General features: G+C 43.6%; 1 protein-coding gene across 1 annotated transcript in view; it reads left to right on the top strand.

Moving 5' to 3' along the window:
- The window catches only part of LOC126267642 (uncharacterized), a 177,458-nt gene extending 166,229 nt beyond the window's left edge, over nt 1–11,229 (top strand). The window contains exon 4 of the mRNA XM_049972943.1: nt 10,888–11,229. Within this exon, the coding sequence (XP_049828900.1) occupies nt 10,888–11,229 (342 nt within the window). The remainder of the gene's footprint in view (nt 1–10,887) is intronic.
- Nucleotides 11,230–14,137: the final 2,908 nt, after the last annotated feature.

Raw genomic sequence — 14,137 nt, 5'->3', positions numbered from 1 at the left:
GTATAATATGAAATTATTGCCATGAAATTTCCTCACTGTTAAACACTGATTTCGCAGTCCTTTAAGATCACATCGAATACTGATTGAAATGATGCAACTGTCAGCACACAAGGCTATGTTGTGGAAGGCTTAGCCCAGTAGCAGCAGCATCTTTCACTGTTTGCATTATGAGAAACAATTATTTACACAACTTTAATCAGTTAATGTACTAACATTATTTAAACAAATTCCTTTCTTTTAAAATGAGTAAGAAACAACAAGAGCCGTTCAGACTTACATCTCATCATTTACGAAATTGGCCACAGTACTTAGTTAAAATATTGATCATCGAGCACGGGTTTAATTAAACGGAGAGTAACCATAATGGTATTACTAACAGAAATCCTAAATAAGGTAACATATTTTCCAAAGGGCTACACCATGCATGGAATAATTAATTATTCAGCATAACTTTAACCACATGAAATATTTCCAAAATTATTCAAATAAATTTGTGTTTGAGAGGAGCGCGTGACATCGACCACTAGATTATTAACTACCGATTATAGCTTAGTCAACATAGAGATACGTACAGCAATATAAATCAAATTTGAGTTCCTTAAAATAAATGCGCCGTATCTCTCACGAGAATTAAAAATTACTAAGGGCAACTTGCACAATATGAAGAACTGGCGATAGCACATTAAATAAAATAAGTACTTAAGAAAAACGCGCCACCGTGCTCTTTAGATCTTTAACTGCTAATTGTAGCTTGGCCAACATGAAAATCGGCTCATAACAACTTAAGTGAAAATTGTCTTCAGGGAAAATGCACAACAGTGCTGAATAAAATAGTTGTTCCCCACAATTTAAATGAAAATAATATTCAACAAACATACGCCACACCTCACAAGAATAATTTATTAATAACAGTTTAAATGAAAGCAGTATTTAAGAAAAGTTCGCTCCACTCACTATATTAGTTTGTTCATAACAATTTCAATGGAGTTTGTATTTAAGGAAAACTTGCCACAGTTCTCTTTACACCGTTACCTAAGCGTGAAGTGGCCAGTATTGTAAGAATTTCAAAATTCAGTGCTGATAGCCAACCAAATAAAGTCAAGTATGTTTGAAAAAGAAGACACAGAATTAAATAAAATTACACTGAAGAGCAAAAGAAACTGCCTAATATCGCGTAGCGCCCCGGCCATGCAGAAGTGCCGCAATACGACGTGGCATAGAGTCGACTAATGTCTGATGTAGTGCAGGAGGGAATTTACACCATTAATCCTGCAGGGCTGTCAATGAATCCGTAAGAGTATGATGGGAGGAGATCTCCTCTGAATTGGACGTTGCAAGGCACCCCAGATATGATCAACAATGTTCATGTCTGGGAAGTTTGGTGGCCACCGGCAGTGTTTAAACTCCAAAGAGTGTTCCCTGAGCCACTCTATAGGAATTCTGGATGTGTGAGGCATCGTATTGTCCTGCTGGAATTGCCCAAGTCCGTCGGAATGCACAATGGACATGAATGGATGCAGGTGGTCAGACATTCTTACTTACGTGTCACCTATCAGAGTCGTATCTATACTATCAGGGGTTCCATATCGCTCCATCTCCACTCGCTCCAAGCCAATACAGTGCCTCCACCAGCTTGAACGGTCCCCTGCTGACATTCAGGGTCCATGGGGTTCTCTCAAAACCGTACACGTCCATACACTCGACACAATTTGGTAAGAGACTCGTCCGACCAGGCAACGTGTATCCAGTCATCAACAGTCCAACGTCGGTGTTAGAGGCCCAGGCGAGGCGTAAAGATTTGCGTCGTGCAGTCACCAAGGGTACACTAGTGGGCCTTCAGACCTGAAAGCCCATATCGATGTTATTTCGTTGAATGATTTGCACACTGACACTTTTCGATGGCCCAGCATTGCAATCTGCAACAATTTGCAGAAGGGTTACACTTGTCACTTTTTCAGTCGTCGTCGGTGTCGTTCTTGCGGATCTTTTTCTGGTCGCAGGGGTGTTGTAGATTTGATGTTTTACCGGATTCCTGATATTCACGGTACACTCGGGAAATGGTCGTACGCCAATACCCCCACTTCATTGTTTCCTCGGAGATGCTGTGTCCCATCGCTCGTGCCCCAACTATAACTTTCACTTAGATGAAATCTTGATTACCTACCATTGGAGCAGTAGTAACTGACCTAACAACTGTGTTATATATCACTGTATCCCAATACACATGCCTATACCAGTTTGTTTGGCACTTTAGTGTAGTTCGTATGAACAGCCTGTTTACAAACTATACATCTTTAAAATTAAAGCTATTAAATACGGAAAATTTCAAACCACAGATCGGGTAATAATTTCGTCCTCGAGTATTAATGAACGCCAATAAACTTAGCTATGGTATAGCAGGATTGTACCGAGACTGCAGGAAGTCTTACCATCACGATCATATAAAATTTTCACAATAAACACAGTCTGGAGCATTACCTCTCAAAGGCTTATTACCCCACTACTAAATGTAGACATGATTGTGCCAAGCTCTCCTTTACACATGAGCAACATGCTCTCATCAAATTCAAAAAATGCAAATGATCGCCGGCCTGTGCAGCCGAGCGGTTCTAGACGCTTCAATCTGGAACCGCGTGACCGCTAGGTCGCAGGTTCGAATCTTGCCTCGGGTATGGATGTGTGTGATGTCCGTAGGTTAGTTAGGTTTAAGTAGTTCCGAGTCTAGGGGAGTGATGACGTCAGATGTTAAGTCCCATAGTGCTCAGAGCCTCTTCTATCTCTCTCTCTCTCTCTCTCTCTCTCTCTCTCTCTGTCGCTCCTGCGGTGGTAATATAGGCTTCCCAGCATCGCACATGTCGACACGAAGCCCACAGACGACTGACCATAACACTGTGCGGTTCCTGGGCTCGGCGCCCGTCACCCATCGCATCGGCTGGGAAGTGAATAAAATTTGTGAAAGAATTTTGTATTTTGTGAATTGCGCTCGCTGCTGCTTGCATTGCTATCACTGCAAGCTAGGGCCACTCAATATATCAATAGAGATAACAATTTGTTTTTAGTGAAAGGAGGGGATTGTACGCATGCTCACCGAGGACAGGAATGATTATACATACACCAATATTATGTGCTCATTATTGCTTCAATTACATAAACAAATCGTAGTTACTGAAATATAGCTACAAAATATTCAAATGGAAATAGGAACTGATCAGTAATGACAACCTAAACGTCATTGACCAGGTTTTTGTAGGTATGATTTGCTTATATAATTGGCACAATGATGTATAAATAATGTTATTGTATGTCAGTTTCATCGTCAATGTTATCTTATTATAGTAGTTTTCTACATCTACACCCGTACTCCGGAAGCCACCCAATTTTCGTTTTGATCTGTCAGGTAGTCTGAAATCTGCCTTCTATTACTCTTGCTAAACAGATAAACCTTCCTCCCTTTTTTATATTCCTATTAACTTCCATATTCAGGGATGCTGCAACGGCCTTATGATCACTGATTCCCTGTTCTGCACTTACAGGGTCGAAAAGTTCGGGTCTCTTTGTTATCAGTGGGTCCAAGCTGCTATCTCCACCAGTCGGTTCTCTGTTTAATTACTCTAGGTAATTTTCGGATAGTACACTCAGTATAATGTCACTCGATGCTCTGTCCCTACCACTCGTCCTACACATCTGAGTGTCCTAGTCTATATTTATATTGATTTATAGTCCGTTACAACCCAATGTAAATTATAGCTGCATCCCTAAGTCTTAAGTTTTACGTTATTGGTAGCCTGAAGACTTTGTTTCATATCAGTTGTAACCTGAGGTCCACGTTGTACTACATGGCCCCCTTTTTCATCTAAACTCCTGGAAATTGAAATAAGAACACCGTGAATTCATTCTCCCAGGAAGGGGAAACTTTATTGACACATTCCTCGGGTCAGATACATCACATGATCACACTGACAGAACCACAGACACATAGACACAGGCAACAGAGCATACACAATGTCGGCACTAGTACAGTGTATATCCACCTTTCGCAGCAATGCAGGCTGCTATTCTCCCATGGAGACGATCGTAGAAATGCTGGATGTAGTCCTGTGGAACGGCTTGCCATGCCATTTCCACCTGGCGCCTCAGTTGGACCAGCGTTCGTGCTGGACGTGCAGACCGCGTGACACGATGCTTCATCCAGTCCCAAACATGCTCAATGGGGGACAGATCCGGAGATCTTGCTGGCCAGGGTAGTTGACTTACACCTTCTAGAGCACGTTGGGTGGCACGGGATACAGGCGGACGTGCATTGCCCTGCTGCAACAGCAAGGTCCCTTGCAGGTCTAGGAATGGTAGAACGATGGGTTTGATGACGGTTTGGCTGTACCGTGCACTATTCAGTGTCCCCTCGACGATCACCAGAGGTGTACGGCCAGTGTAGGAGATCGCTCCCCACACCATGATGCCGGGTGTTGGCCCTGTGTGCCTCGGTCGTATGCAGTCCTGATTGTGGTGCTCACCTGCACGGCGCCAAACACGCATACGACCATCATTGGCACCAAAGCAGAAGCGACTCTCATCGCTGAAGACGACACGTCTCCATTCGTCCCTCCATTCACGCCTGTCGCGACACCACTGGAGGCGGGCTGCACGATGTTGGGGCGTGAGCGGAAGACGGCCTAACGGTGTGCGGGACCGTAGCCCAGCTTCATGGAGACGGTTGCGAATGGTCCTCGCCGATACCCCAGGAGCAACAGTGTCCCTAATTTGCTGGGAAGTGGCGGTGCGGTCCCCTACGGCTCTGCGTAGGATCCTACGGTCTTGGGGTGCATCCGTGAGTCGCTGCGGTCCGGTCCCAGGTCGACGGGCACGTGCACCTTCCGCCGACCACTGGCGACAACATCGATGTACTGTGGAGACCTCACGCCCCACGTGTTGAGCAATTCGGCGGTACGTCCACCCGGCCTCCCACATGCCCACTATACGCCCTCGCTCAAAGTCCGTCAACTGCACATACGGTTCACGTCCATGCTGTCGCGGCATGCTACCAGTGTTAAAGACTGCGATGGAGCTCCGTATGCCACGGCAAACTGGCTGACACTGACGTCGGCGGTGCACAAATGCTGCGCAGCTAGCGCCATTCGACGGCCAACTCCGCGGTTCCTGGTGTGTCCGCTGTGCCGTGCGTGTGATCATTGCTTGTCCAGCCCTCTCGCAGTGTCCGGAGCAAGTATGGTGGGTCTGACACACTGGTGTCAATGTGTTCTTTTTTCCATTTCCAGGAGTGTATAATGTGCATTTATTACTTAGCATAATTTCCCTATATCCTCTACAGTTTCTACAGTTGTTATTAACTTCTCGTATTACAAAATAGTTTGACCTCACTGTTTTTGAGCACTCCATGTCAAAGGTGCAAATAAATATTTTTTTGTTTTCGTGAAGATTGAGTACAGCCTCGTTCCTTCATCTTATGTGTAAGTTGACAAAAATTTAATGTGGTTATATATTTCTGTTGTTGACCTGTCGCAGTATTTATGATAAGGATAATTTTGGTACTGTTATGATCATTTGTAACCCTGACATTTCGTCATTGAATGATAAGTTCAACTATAGTAATTACTATATACAAATGTCATTTATAAGGGACTTTCATTATATTGCTATATGGCTTTTACGACATCATGTTTTCATCTACATCTACATCTACATCCATACTCCGCAAGCCACCTGACAGTGTGTGGCGGAGGGTACCCTGAGTACCTCTATCGTACGTTTTATTTGATTGACATGTTCTACAAGTTAGCGCCATTTCGATTTTGTTTTCATTGTGCTACACTCATGGGATGTTGTTTGTTGACAGTAACAGCATGGTGCCAACTTTGGACTTAGTTTTGTTAACTAGTATTCCCTTTGACTTCACTACCCACTGACATTACAGATCTTTTTACATTTTTACTCTGATATCTGAAACTCTTTGGTCATCTGAGGTTACGTAGACCTGAAATGGCATATGCTTGCTAACTGTTAGGAGTGTATGTGCAACTTAAATCACTTTTTCATGATGTTGTCAAAACCTGGTTATGTTGGGTTTCGCGTTTTCTCATTATTACATTTAGTATAAGACATCGTATTCTCCGAAAAATATTCATTTTCAAACCAACAGATGCTACAATTTTGTAAGTACTGTATCTGATGTTGATGTTCACATGTATAGCCCTTATATTTCTATTCTTTCGCCTGTGTACATTACACGTGAATTTTCTCTTTATTCAATCTTCCAGTTAATAATGGTCGAAATCACTGAAACTACTCAAGTATAAGTATAATATATATAGCTGAGAGCAAATAAAAATGCTTATCTATAGATTTTTCACATGAAATGTATTCACAATTGCAAATATGGACAACCATTAGTTTTGTAATGGAACGACGGAAATGAAAATTTTACCAAACTGGGACTCGAATCCAAGATTTCCCGCTTATCAGGACCTGTCGTGTTAGCATTAGTCTATCTGAGCACTGTCTAGAACCAGACCAAAACTTTCATGTGTCTCTACCATGTGTCTACAACCTGTACACGTACATCCATTATGTGTATTTCGGTACAATGGAGACATTGTAATTGAAAGTCGCTTGCCCAGTATCGACATGTCAAAAGGAACATTACATCGTACTTCTGATCACCACAAGCACTGCAGTATCGTATAGATTTTTTCTCACTTGAAAAGTGGTCAGAGTCGTGTACAACAAGTACGGCACACAGTGAAGGGGATTGGAGGGCTCTATGTGTACTGAGTGAAATGGTTCATGGAAGTTATGTATCAGACAGCATGAGCATTAGGGCAGAGTGCTGTATCTTCCACGCTCTTTCTTTATACGCAGTTGTCCTGTGTTCATATTTCTCAAGATTAAGTTCTTGCGGAGTTTGTTTGTTACGATGAGGGCGTAGTCCTATATTGTATGTTTCAGAGTTTCTAGTGATTACTGTCATGTCGCAGCATAGTTGGTTCCGTACCCTGGTTACTGTAGTAGTAGGTGCTGGGTAGTAGAGGTAGGTGTTACTCTAATTTTAACACGTTTCTGTTGCATGCGCACTTGTCTGCGTCTTTTCAGAAAAGAATTTTGTTGTGGATTTTACACTTTTCGATGAACTAGAGACTTTAAATTTTAAACATAGCTCTGAACTGTTGAGAAGGTAGCATTACTTCGTTTTCTTATTTGTCGGATCCACCTAGCTCCCAATGTGGTGTGATTACTGGTGAAAAGGGTCGGATACGTGCGACAGAACAGACCCCATTGCAACCCGTGTTCACTCAGGTACGAGGAGCCCTTAGCGGCTCGCCATCTTATCGTATTTACAACTTCTCATGACGTCGCCTTTCCGGATTAGATTTTTTTTAGAATGTGACTTGTAAGTACTGAAAAAGCAGTCGCACGGTTCCGGACTGCGCGCCTAGAACCGCGAGACCACCGCGGCCGGCAGTCTTTAGTTTATTAATGTCTTATATATCTATTGTGTTTTAGAAGATAACGCTCATAGTAGCGTAGAAACCTGGTCAATTTTGAGTTAATATTTGTGACCGAGGGCTTATTTGTTCTAATATAATTCTGACGCTGTCACTGAACCTTAGCAGCTATGTTCAAAGTTTTACGATATATAAATTGTCATCGAACTTCAACATGCCCTCCGTCCGTTTCGAAGCGTTGCTGCCATAGTTGAAGTGCAGACCTGAAAACATTCTGAAGCACATCCTATGGAACATCCGACCCTGAAATTATGTACACATATGTCATACCAGGCGAATCCAATGACGTAAATGTTTTAGAATCCCTGCCTGTTCATCTGTCGGCGGATCTTCGATTTAGTTACTCCCTCGCAATGAGAGCAAGTTGTGGTATTGTTCCATCATGTTGGAACACGACAGTGTCAGCAGTGCCTTCTTGCTAAAGATGTGATTTCAGGACTTCCTGCAGCATATCAAGGCAATTGTTTTTTGAAATTTTCTCTTCTGCAGGAATGAAGGCTTCATGAACTAAAGTCTTTGTGAATCCATGCCATCCATTCGCTTTAGGTGTCTTTCTCTGACATTCAAGCGTGCGATGGGTCGTTACACAAAATGCACCAGTTAGATTTGTTAATTTTTGTGTACGTGTGGAAAATCGGTTTGTTAGTTAACAAAATGTGATCCATGAGGTGTTCGTTGTGTCCGTCAAATCGTAGTATACATTGTGGTAAACTGTGTAATCTTCGTGGTACAACTTTTGAAGAAGTTGCAGCTGGTACACTTTCTTGGCAAAGTCTCCAGGTCTTTGGAACTTACTGACAGGTAACCTGATGTTTACTCTTGTTATTTGTGGCTTGTGAAATTTCCAACTGAATTACTGGTGCACCTCCAGCTATGATAAACAGCCCAATCACACATTGACAACTCCCACATACTTATCTACAGTAAACTTTCTTCTTGATTATTCTGAAAATGTAACATTAATCCCACGTATCATGCACACTGATGGGCCAAAACTGTATGATCACTGGCGACGGCGAAGTTTATAGTCACTTGGTGGCGCTGCAGTCATGTGACGCTTTAACAGATGTATGTAAGCTCTACAGACATGGATTAGGAATCACCCTAGCGGAGCTATGGGCTGCAAATGGTGAGGTCCATTGAGGTAAGCGACTTTCACAAAGTGCAGATTATTATTTAGCAGAATGTTTGAACGAGTATCTCGAAAAGAGCGAAGCTGGTCGAATATTCAGGTGCTACTGTCATGAGCATCTACTGAAAGAGATAGAAGAACAATTAAACTACTAGTAGGTCTCTCTGCTCTGTTACGTAAAATATATGGTGATCTGTAGTGTCTCAGGAGAAAGAGGGTATTGCTGATGCAAGCACTAGTGTTTCAGAGCGCACCGTTCATCGCATCTTGTTGAGATAGGAGCTCCACAGCAGACGATCCCTACACGTTCACCTTGTTGACCCAACGACATCATCAATTATGACAGCAGTCTGTAGGATACCATCGGGATTCTACTGTCGTTTAATGGAAAACTGTCGGCTCTTCGGGTGAATCACATTTTTGCCACGCTAGATCAATGGTCTTTCCACAAACGCTTGCATCGGACCTGTGGCAGTGATCTAAGACACCGATGGCGTTGTCGTCTTTCTGCAGTATAATAATACATGTCACGTAACCAGAACCGTGTTGCAGAAGTCTGAGGAACATTATAGTCAACTCACATTGATGTTTCGGGGATCACATTCGCCTTGTGTAATCCGTCTGGGTCGCTGTCGGGCGCCATCACCGCGTACCCATATCGGCAGCTTGTTATTTTCGAGAATTAAATGACCTGTGCGTACACATCTAATGCCACATACCTCCACAAGCCTACCAACAAATTGTCGGACAGGCTGAATCTGTAATCTATTTCGTTGCAAAGACGGACAGACGCGTTATTAAGCACGTGGTCGTAATGTTGTGGCTCATAAGTGAATGTTGCTGTTGTGGTCATCAGTCCAGAAACTGGTTTGATGCAACTCTCCATGCTGTTCTATCCTATACAAGCTTCTCCATATCCAGGTTACCACTGCAGCCTACATCCTTCTGAATCTGCTTAGTCTATCCATTTCTTGGTCTCCCTCTACGATTCTTACTCTCCACGCTACCCTCCAATACTAAACTAGTGATCCCTTGATGCCTCAGAACATGTCCTACCAAATGATCCCGCCTTCTAGTCAAGCTGTGCCATAAATTCCTCTTCTCCCCAGTTCTGGTCAGTACCTCCTCATGGCTACTCTCCATACAGAACTATCAGGAAAGACTTCCTGACACTTAAATGTTCACAAATTTCTCTTCTTCAGAAACGCTTTCCTTGCCATTGCCACTCTGCATTTTATATCCTCTCTACTTCTTCCAACATCAGTTAATTTGCTTCCCAAATAGCAAAACTCGTTTATTAGTTCAAGTGCCTCATTTCCTAATCTAATTCCCTCAGCATCACCCGACTTAATTCGACCACATTCCATTATCTTCGATTCGTTTTGTTGATGTTCATCTTATATCCTCCTTTCAAGACACTGTCCACTCCGTTCAACTGCTCTTCCAGTTCCTTTGCTGTCTCTGACAGAATTACGGTGTCATTAGCAAACGTCAAAATTTATTTTTTCTCCATGGATCTTAATTCTTACTCCAATTTACTTTTTTTGCTCCTTTACTGCTTTCTCAATACAAAAATTGAATAACATCGGGGACAGGCCACAACCATGTCTCACTCCCTTCCCAACCACTGCTTCCCTTTAATGTCCCTCGACTCTTATAGCTGCCATCTGGCGTTGTAAATAGCCTTTCACTCACTGTATTTTACATCTGGCACCTTCACAATTTGAAAGAAAGTAATCCAGTCAACATTGTCAAAAGCTTTCTCCAAGTCTACAAATGCTAGAAATGTAGGTTTGCCTTTACGTAATTTGTCTTCTAAGATAAGTTGTAGATTCAGTATTGCCTCACGTGTTCCAACATTTCTACGGATTCCACCAGGTTTTCAATTCGTCTGTGAAGAATTCGTGTTAGTATTTTCCAGCCGTGACTTATTAAACTGATAGTTCGGTAATTTTCACACCTGTCAACACCTTCTTTCGTCAGTGAATGTGTATCATAATTATATATCACGTAAATGCATCGATTACTTCTTACAGATAGATCGACCCTTCATGACTACCCTGCATTGTGATTCATTTGGACCAAAGGGGTTACAGAATGGAAAATCTTGCCTCATCAAATGCTGTAGTATTCACGAATTCCGTCATATTATCTGCCAAACTGTTCATTGCAATGACAGCAAACAATTTTCATTTAATGCCATCACTGTTGACGACAAAATCCTGTTTTGTGTGTTAGGTGTGTTGTATTTTGATTTTGTACGGCTCTCTTCCTTTGGACTCACCGGGCTGCAGCGGGCCACTGGTTGCGGCGCAGCCCACTGATGTGACGGCGGCCAGCGCTGTCGCAGCCCTAGTTACGGCCGGGATCCGCGCCGTGTCGCTGTCGCTCGCAAACCACGGCCGCCCGCTAACAAGCCGCTGCGGCTGCCCCTTGCTGGTCACCGAACGCAGGCCTGCGCTGCACCAGCTGCGCCCGACGGGCCCCGGCCGTCCCCAGGCCCGCAAATCTCACCGCCATCTGACGACGATATCGAACACGCCGCCGAAACTACGTTCCAAGTTCGCTGTTATGCATTAATTTGTTGTGACGGAATGTGTATCGGCTGCGCTTATTGGCTGGCTATAAAGCACGTTGCGGCACTGGTGGTAACAATGCAGCCACAAGTATCTTTTCTCTTTATAGCTTTCCGTAATTCAGACTGTAAAAACCAAACTGGCCGCGTGGAGTGGCCGGGCAGTCGGAGGCGCTATGACACTAATTTCTCGGCCTGTCCCGCCACAGGTTCGAGTCCTGCCTCAGGCATGGGTGTGTCTATTGTTCTTAGCATAAGTTACTTTAGGTAGTATGTAAGCTAGGGACCGATGCCTTAGCAGTTTGATCCCATAGGAATTCTCACACATTTGAACATTTGAAAAACCAAATCGTTATAGTATGATTGTTGTTCGTCTGTCTGTCCGTATGTTACGCCCTGTTTTTCTCAGGAACGGGTAGAGCTAAGAAGACGATATTTATGGCAAATACTAATCTATTAAAGAAATCTTGTGTACACGGTGACACACAAAATGGGGAATGTTTTCACAACCCAATAAAACTAGGCGTGATGACGGGAAGAAATTGCATTTATAGTAACTGAAACCTTAGAGCTTTGAATTTACGAAACACTGATGGCATTTATCAGTTTTTTAAAATTACGTCTTTGTTATATAGCGTACTTCTGTATGAATACATTCGTGAAATCTGCTTTTGACATTGATCATAGACCGCTGCAACATTTCAGCCGGGGTACTGTGAATTGCATCCTGAATTCCTTGTTTTAACTGACCCAGGGTTCTTGGTCTAGTCGCGTAGACTTTGTCATTGTGGTAGCTCAAATGGTTCAAATGGCTCTGAGCGCTATGGGACTCAACTGCTGTGGTCATTAGTCCCCTAGAACTTAGAACTACTTAAACCCAACTAACCTAAGGACATCACACACATCCATGCCCGAGGCAGGATTCGAACCTGCGAGCGTAGCAGTCGCACGGCTCCGGACTGCGCGCCTAGAACCGCGAGACCACCGCGGCCGGCATTGTGGTAGCCCCAGAAGAAAACATCGCAAACGGGTAAATCAGGCGATATAAGGGGCCAGGGAATTTTACCGAATCGTGAAATCACACTGTTTCCAAACAATTCTCACACATATTCCATTGATTGCCGTGCAGTGTGTGATGTCGCTCCGTCATGTTGGCTCAAACGGCTCTGAGCACTATGGGACTTAACTACTGTGGTAGTCAGTCCCCTATAACAGAACTTCTTACACCTAACTAACCTAAGGACATCACACACATCCATGTCCGAGGCAGGATTCGGCCCTGCGATTGTAGCGGTCGCGCGGTTCCAGACTGCAGTGCCTAGAACCGCTCGGCCACCTCGGCCGGCCCGCAATGTTGAAACTAGTCTTCTTGAACTTTTGGCAAGGTGTTCAAGGCAGGTGAAACGGAAGTTGGTAACATCTGTACGTAAGGATCGGTATTAGCAGTTATTGTGTTTCCCAGATCATTTGCGAAGAAATACGGTCCGATATTCCCATGTGATGAAACGGTAGTTCTATTTATTCACATAACCCATGAGATGAAAGTGTGCCTCATCTGACATCCACAATTTGTTTAGAAATTCATGGTCGTTGTTTACTTTTGTCATCATTTGTTGACAGAATCCTAATCGTAACCGGTAATCGTTGTCCTTCACTTGTTGCACCATCTGTAGTTTGAACGGATTAAATTTTCTATCAAGATGAAGAATTCTGCGAACACTCTCCCGGGTCATTCCAACCACTGCTGCTTGCTTACGAATTGAACGCCGTGGGCTCCGTAAGACAGATTCGCGTACAACATCAATGTGCGCTGGAGAACGCACACTTCTTGGTCGTCCGGTTGGTTTCATCTTGAGGGCAGATCCAGTGTCTTCAAAGTTATTAATTCAACATTTTATCAACTGTTCGAAGGTATCATGACGTGCTAAATTAACTCCCTCTGAGCGGCTACCAAATTATCTTAGTTATTTCTAAACATTTCTATGGCTAACGCACGCTGTTGTCCGTTCCAATGATGCATTATTACTGAAATGGCGGACTGTTTAGCCACTAACGGTCACGAACCCGCAGTGCTGCCACCTTCCCATGGCTGACACTACTCAATTCAAACATTCCCGTATTCTGTGTCACCCTGTAGAAATAGGTGTTGTGCTATCGTGTCGTATTACTCTTTAATGTGTTGCTTGCGTTGTTTTCGTGACACATTCAGAAGTTACACAGGATCTTGGTATTTGTCCCTACTATTCTTCTCCTACAAGGGAAACGAAATGTCTCTGAGCACTATGGGACTTAACATCTGTGGTCATCAGTCCTCTAGAACTTAGAACTACTTAAACCTAACTAACCTAAGGATATCACACACATCCATGCCCGAGGCAGGATTCGAACCTGTGCCGGTAGCAGTCGCGCGGTTCCGGACTGAGCGCCTAGAACCGCTAGGAACGAAATATTTGAAACGATAATGATATTTATGTTTTACAGATTAAAAGACCGTATGCATAAACAAGAACGTTAACAGATAAATACGTTTTAATGAAAATTATTTCAGCAGTCAAAAGGTCAGTATTATACACTCCTGGAAATTGAAATAAGAACACCGTGAATTCATTGTCCCAGGAAGTGGAAACTTTATTGACACATTCCTGGCGTCAGATACATCACATGATCACACTGACAGAGCCACGGGCACATAGACATAGGCAACAGAGCATGCACAATGCAGTTGGACCAGCATTCGTGCTGGACGTGCAGACCGCGTGAGACGACGCTTCATACAGTCCCAAACATGCTCAATGGGGGTCAGATCCGGAGATCTTGCTGGCCAGGGTAGTTGACTTACACCTTCTAGAGCACGTTGGGTGGCACGGGATACATGCGGACGTGCATTGTCCTGTTGGAACAGCAAGTTCCCTT

The sequence above is a fragment of the Schistocerca gregaria genome, chromosome 4 (assembly GCF_023897955.1).
Source record: "Schistocerca gregaria isolate iqSchGreg1 chromosome 4, iqSchGreg1.2, whole genome shotgun sequence".
Classification (NCBI taxonomy): domain Eukaryota; kingdom Metazoa; phylum Arthropoda; class Insecta; order Orthoptera; family Acrididae; genus Schistocerca; species Schistocerca gregaria.
The sequence above is the reverse complement of the archived record's forward strand: the minus strand, read 5'-3'. Positions and strand labels throughout refer to the sequence as shown.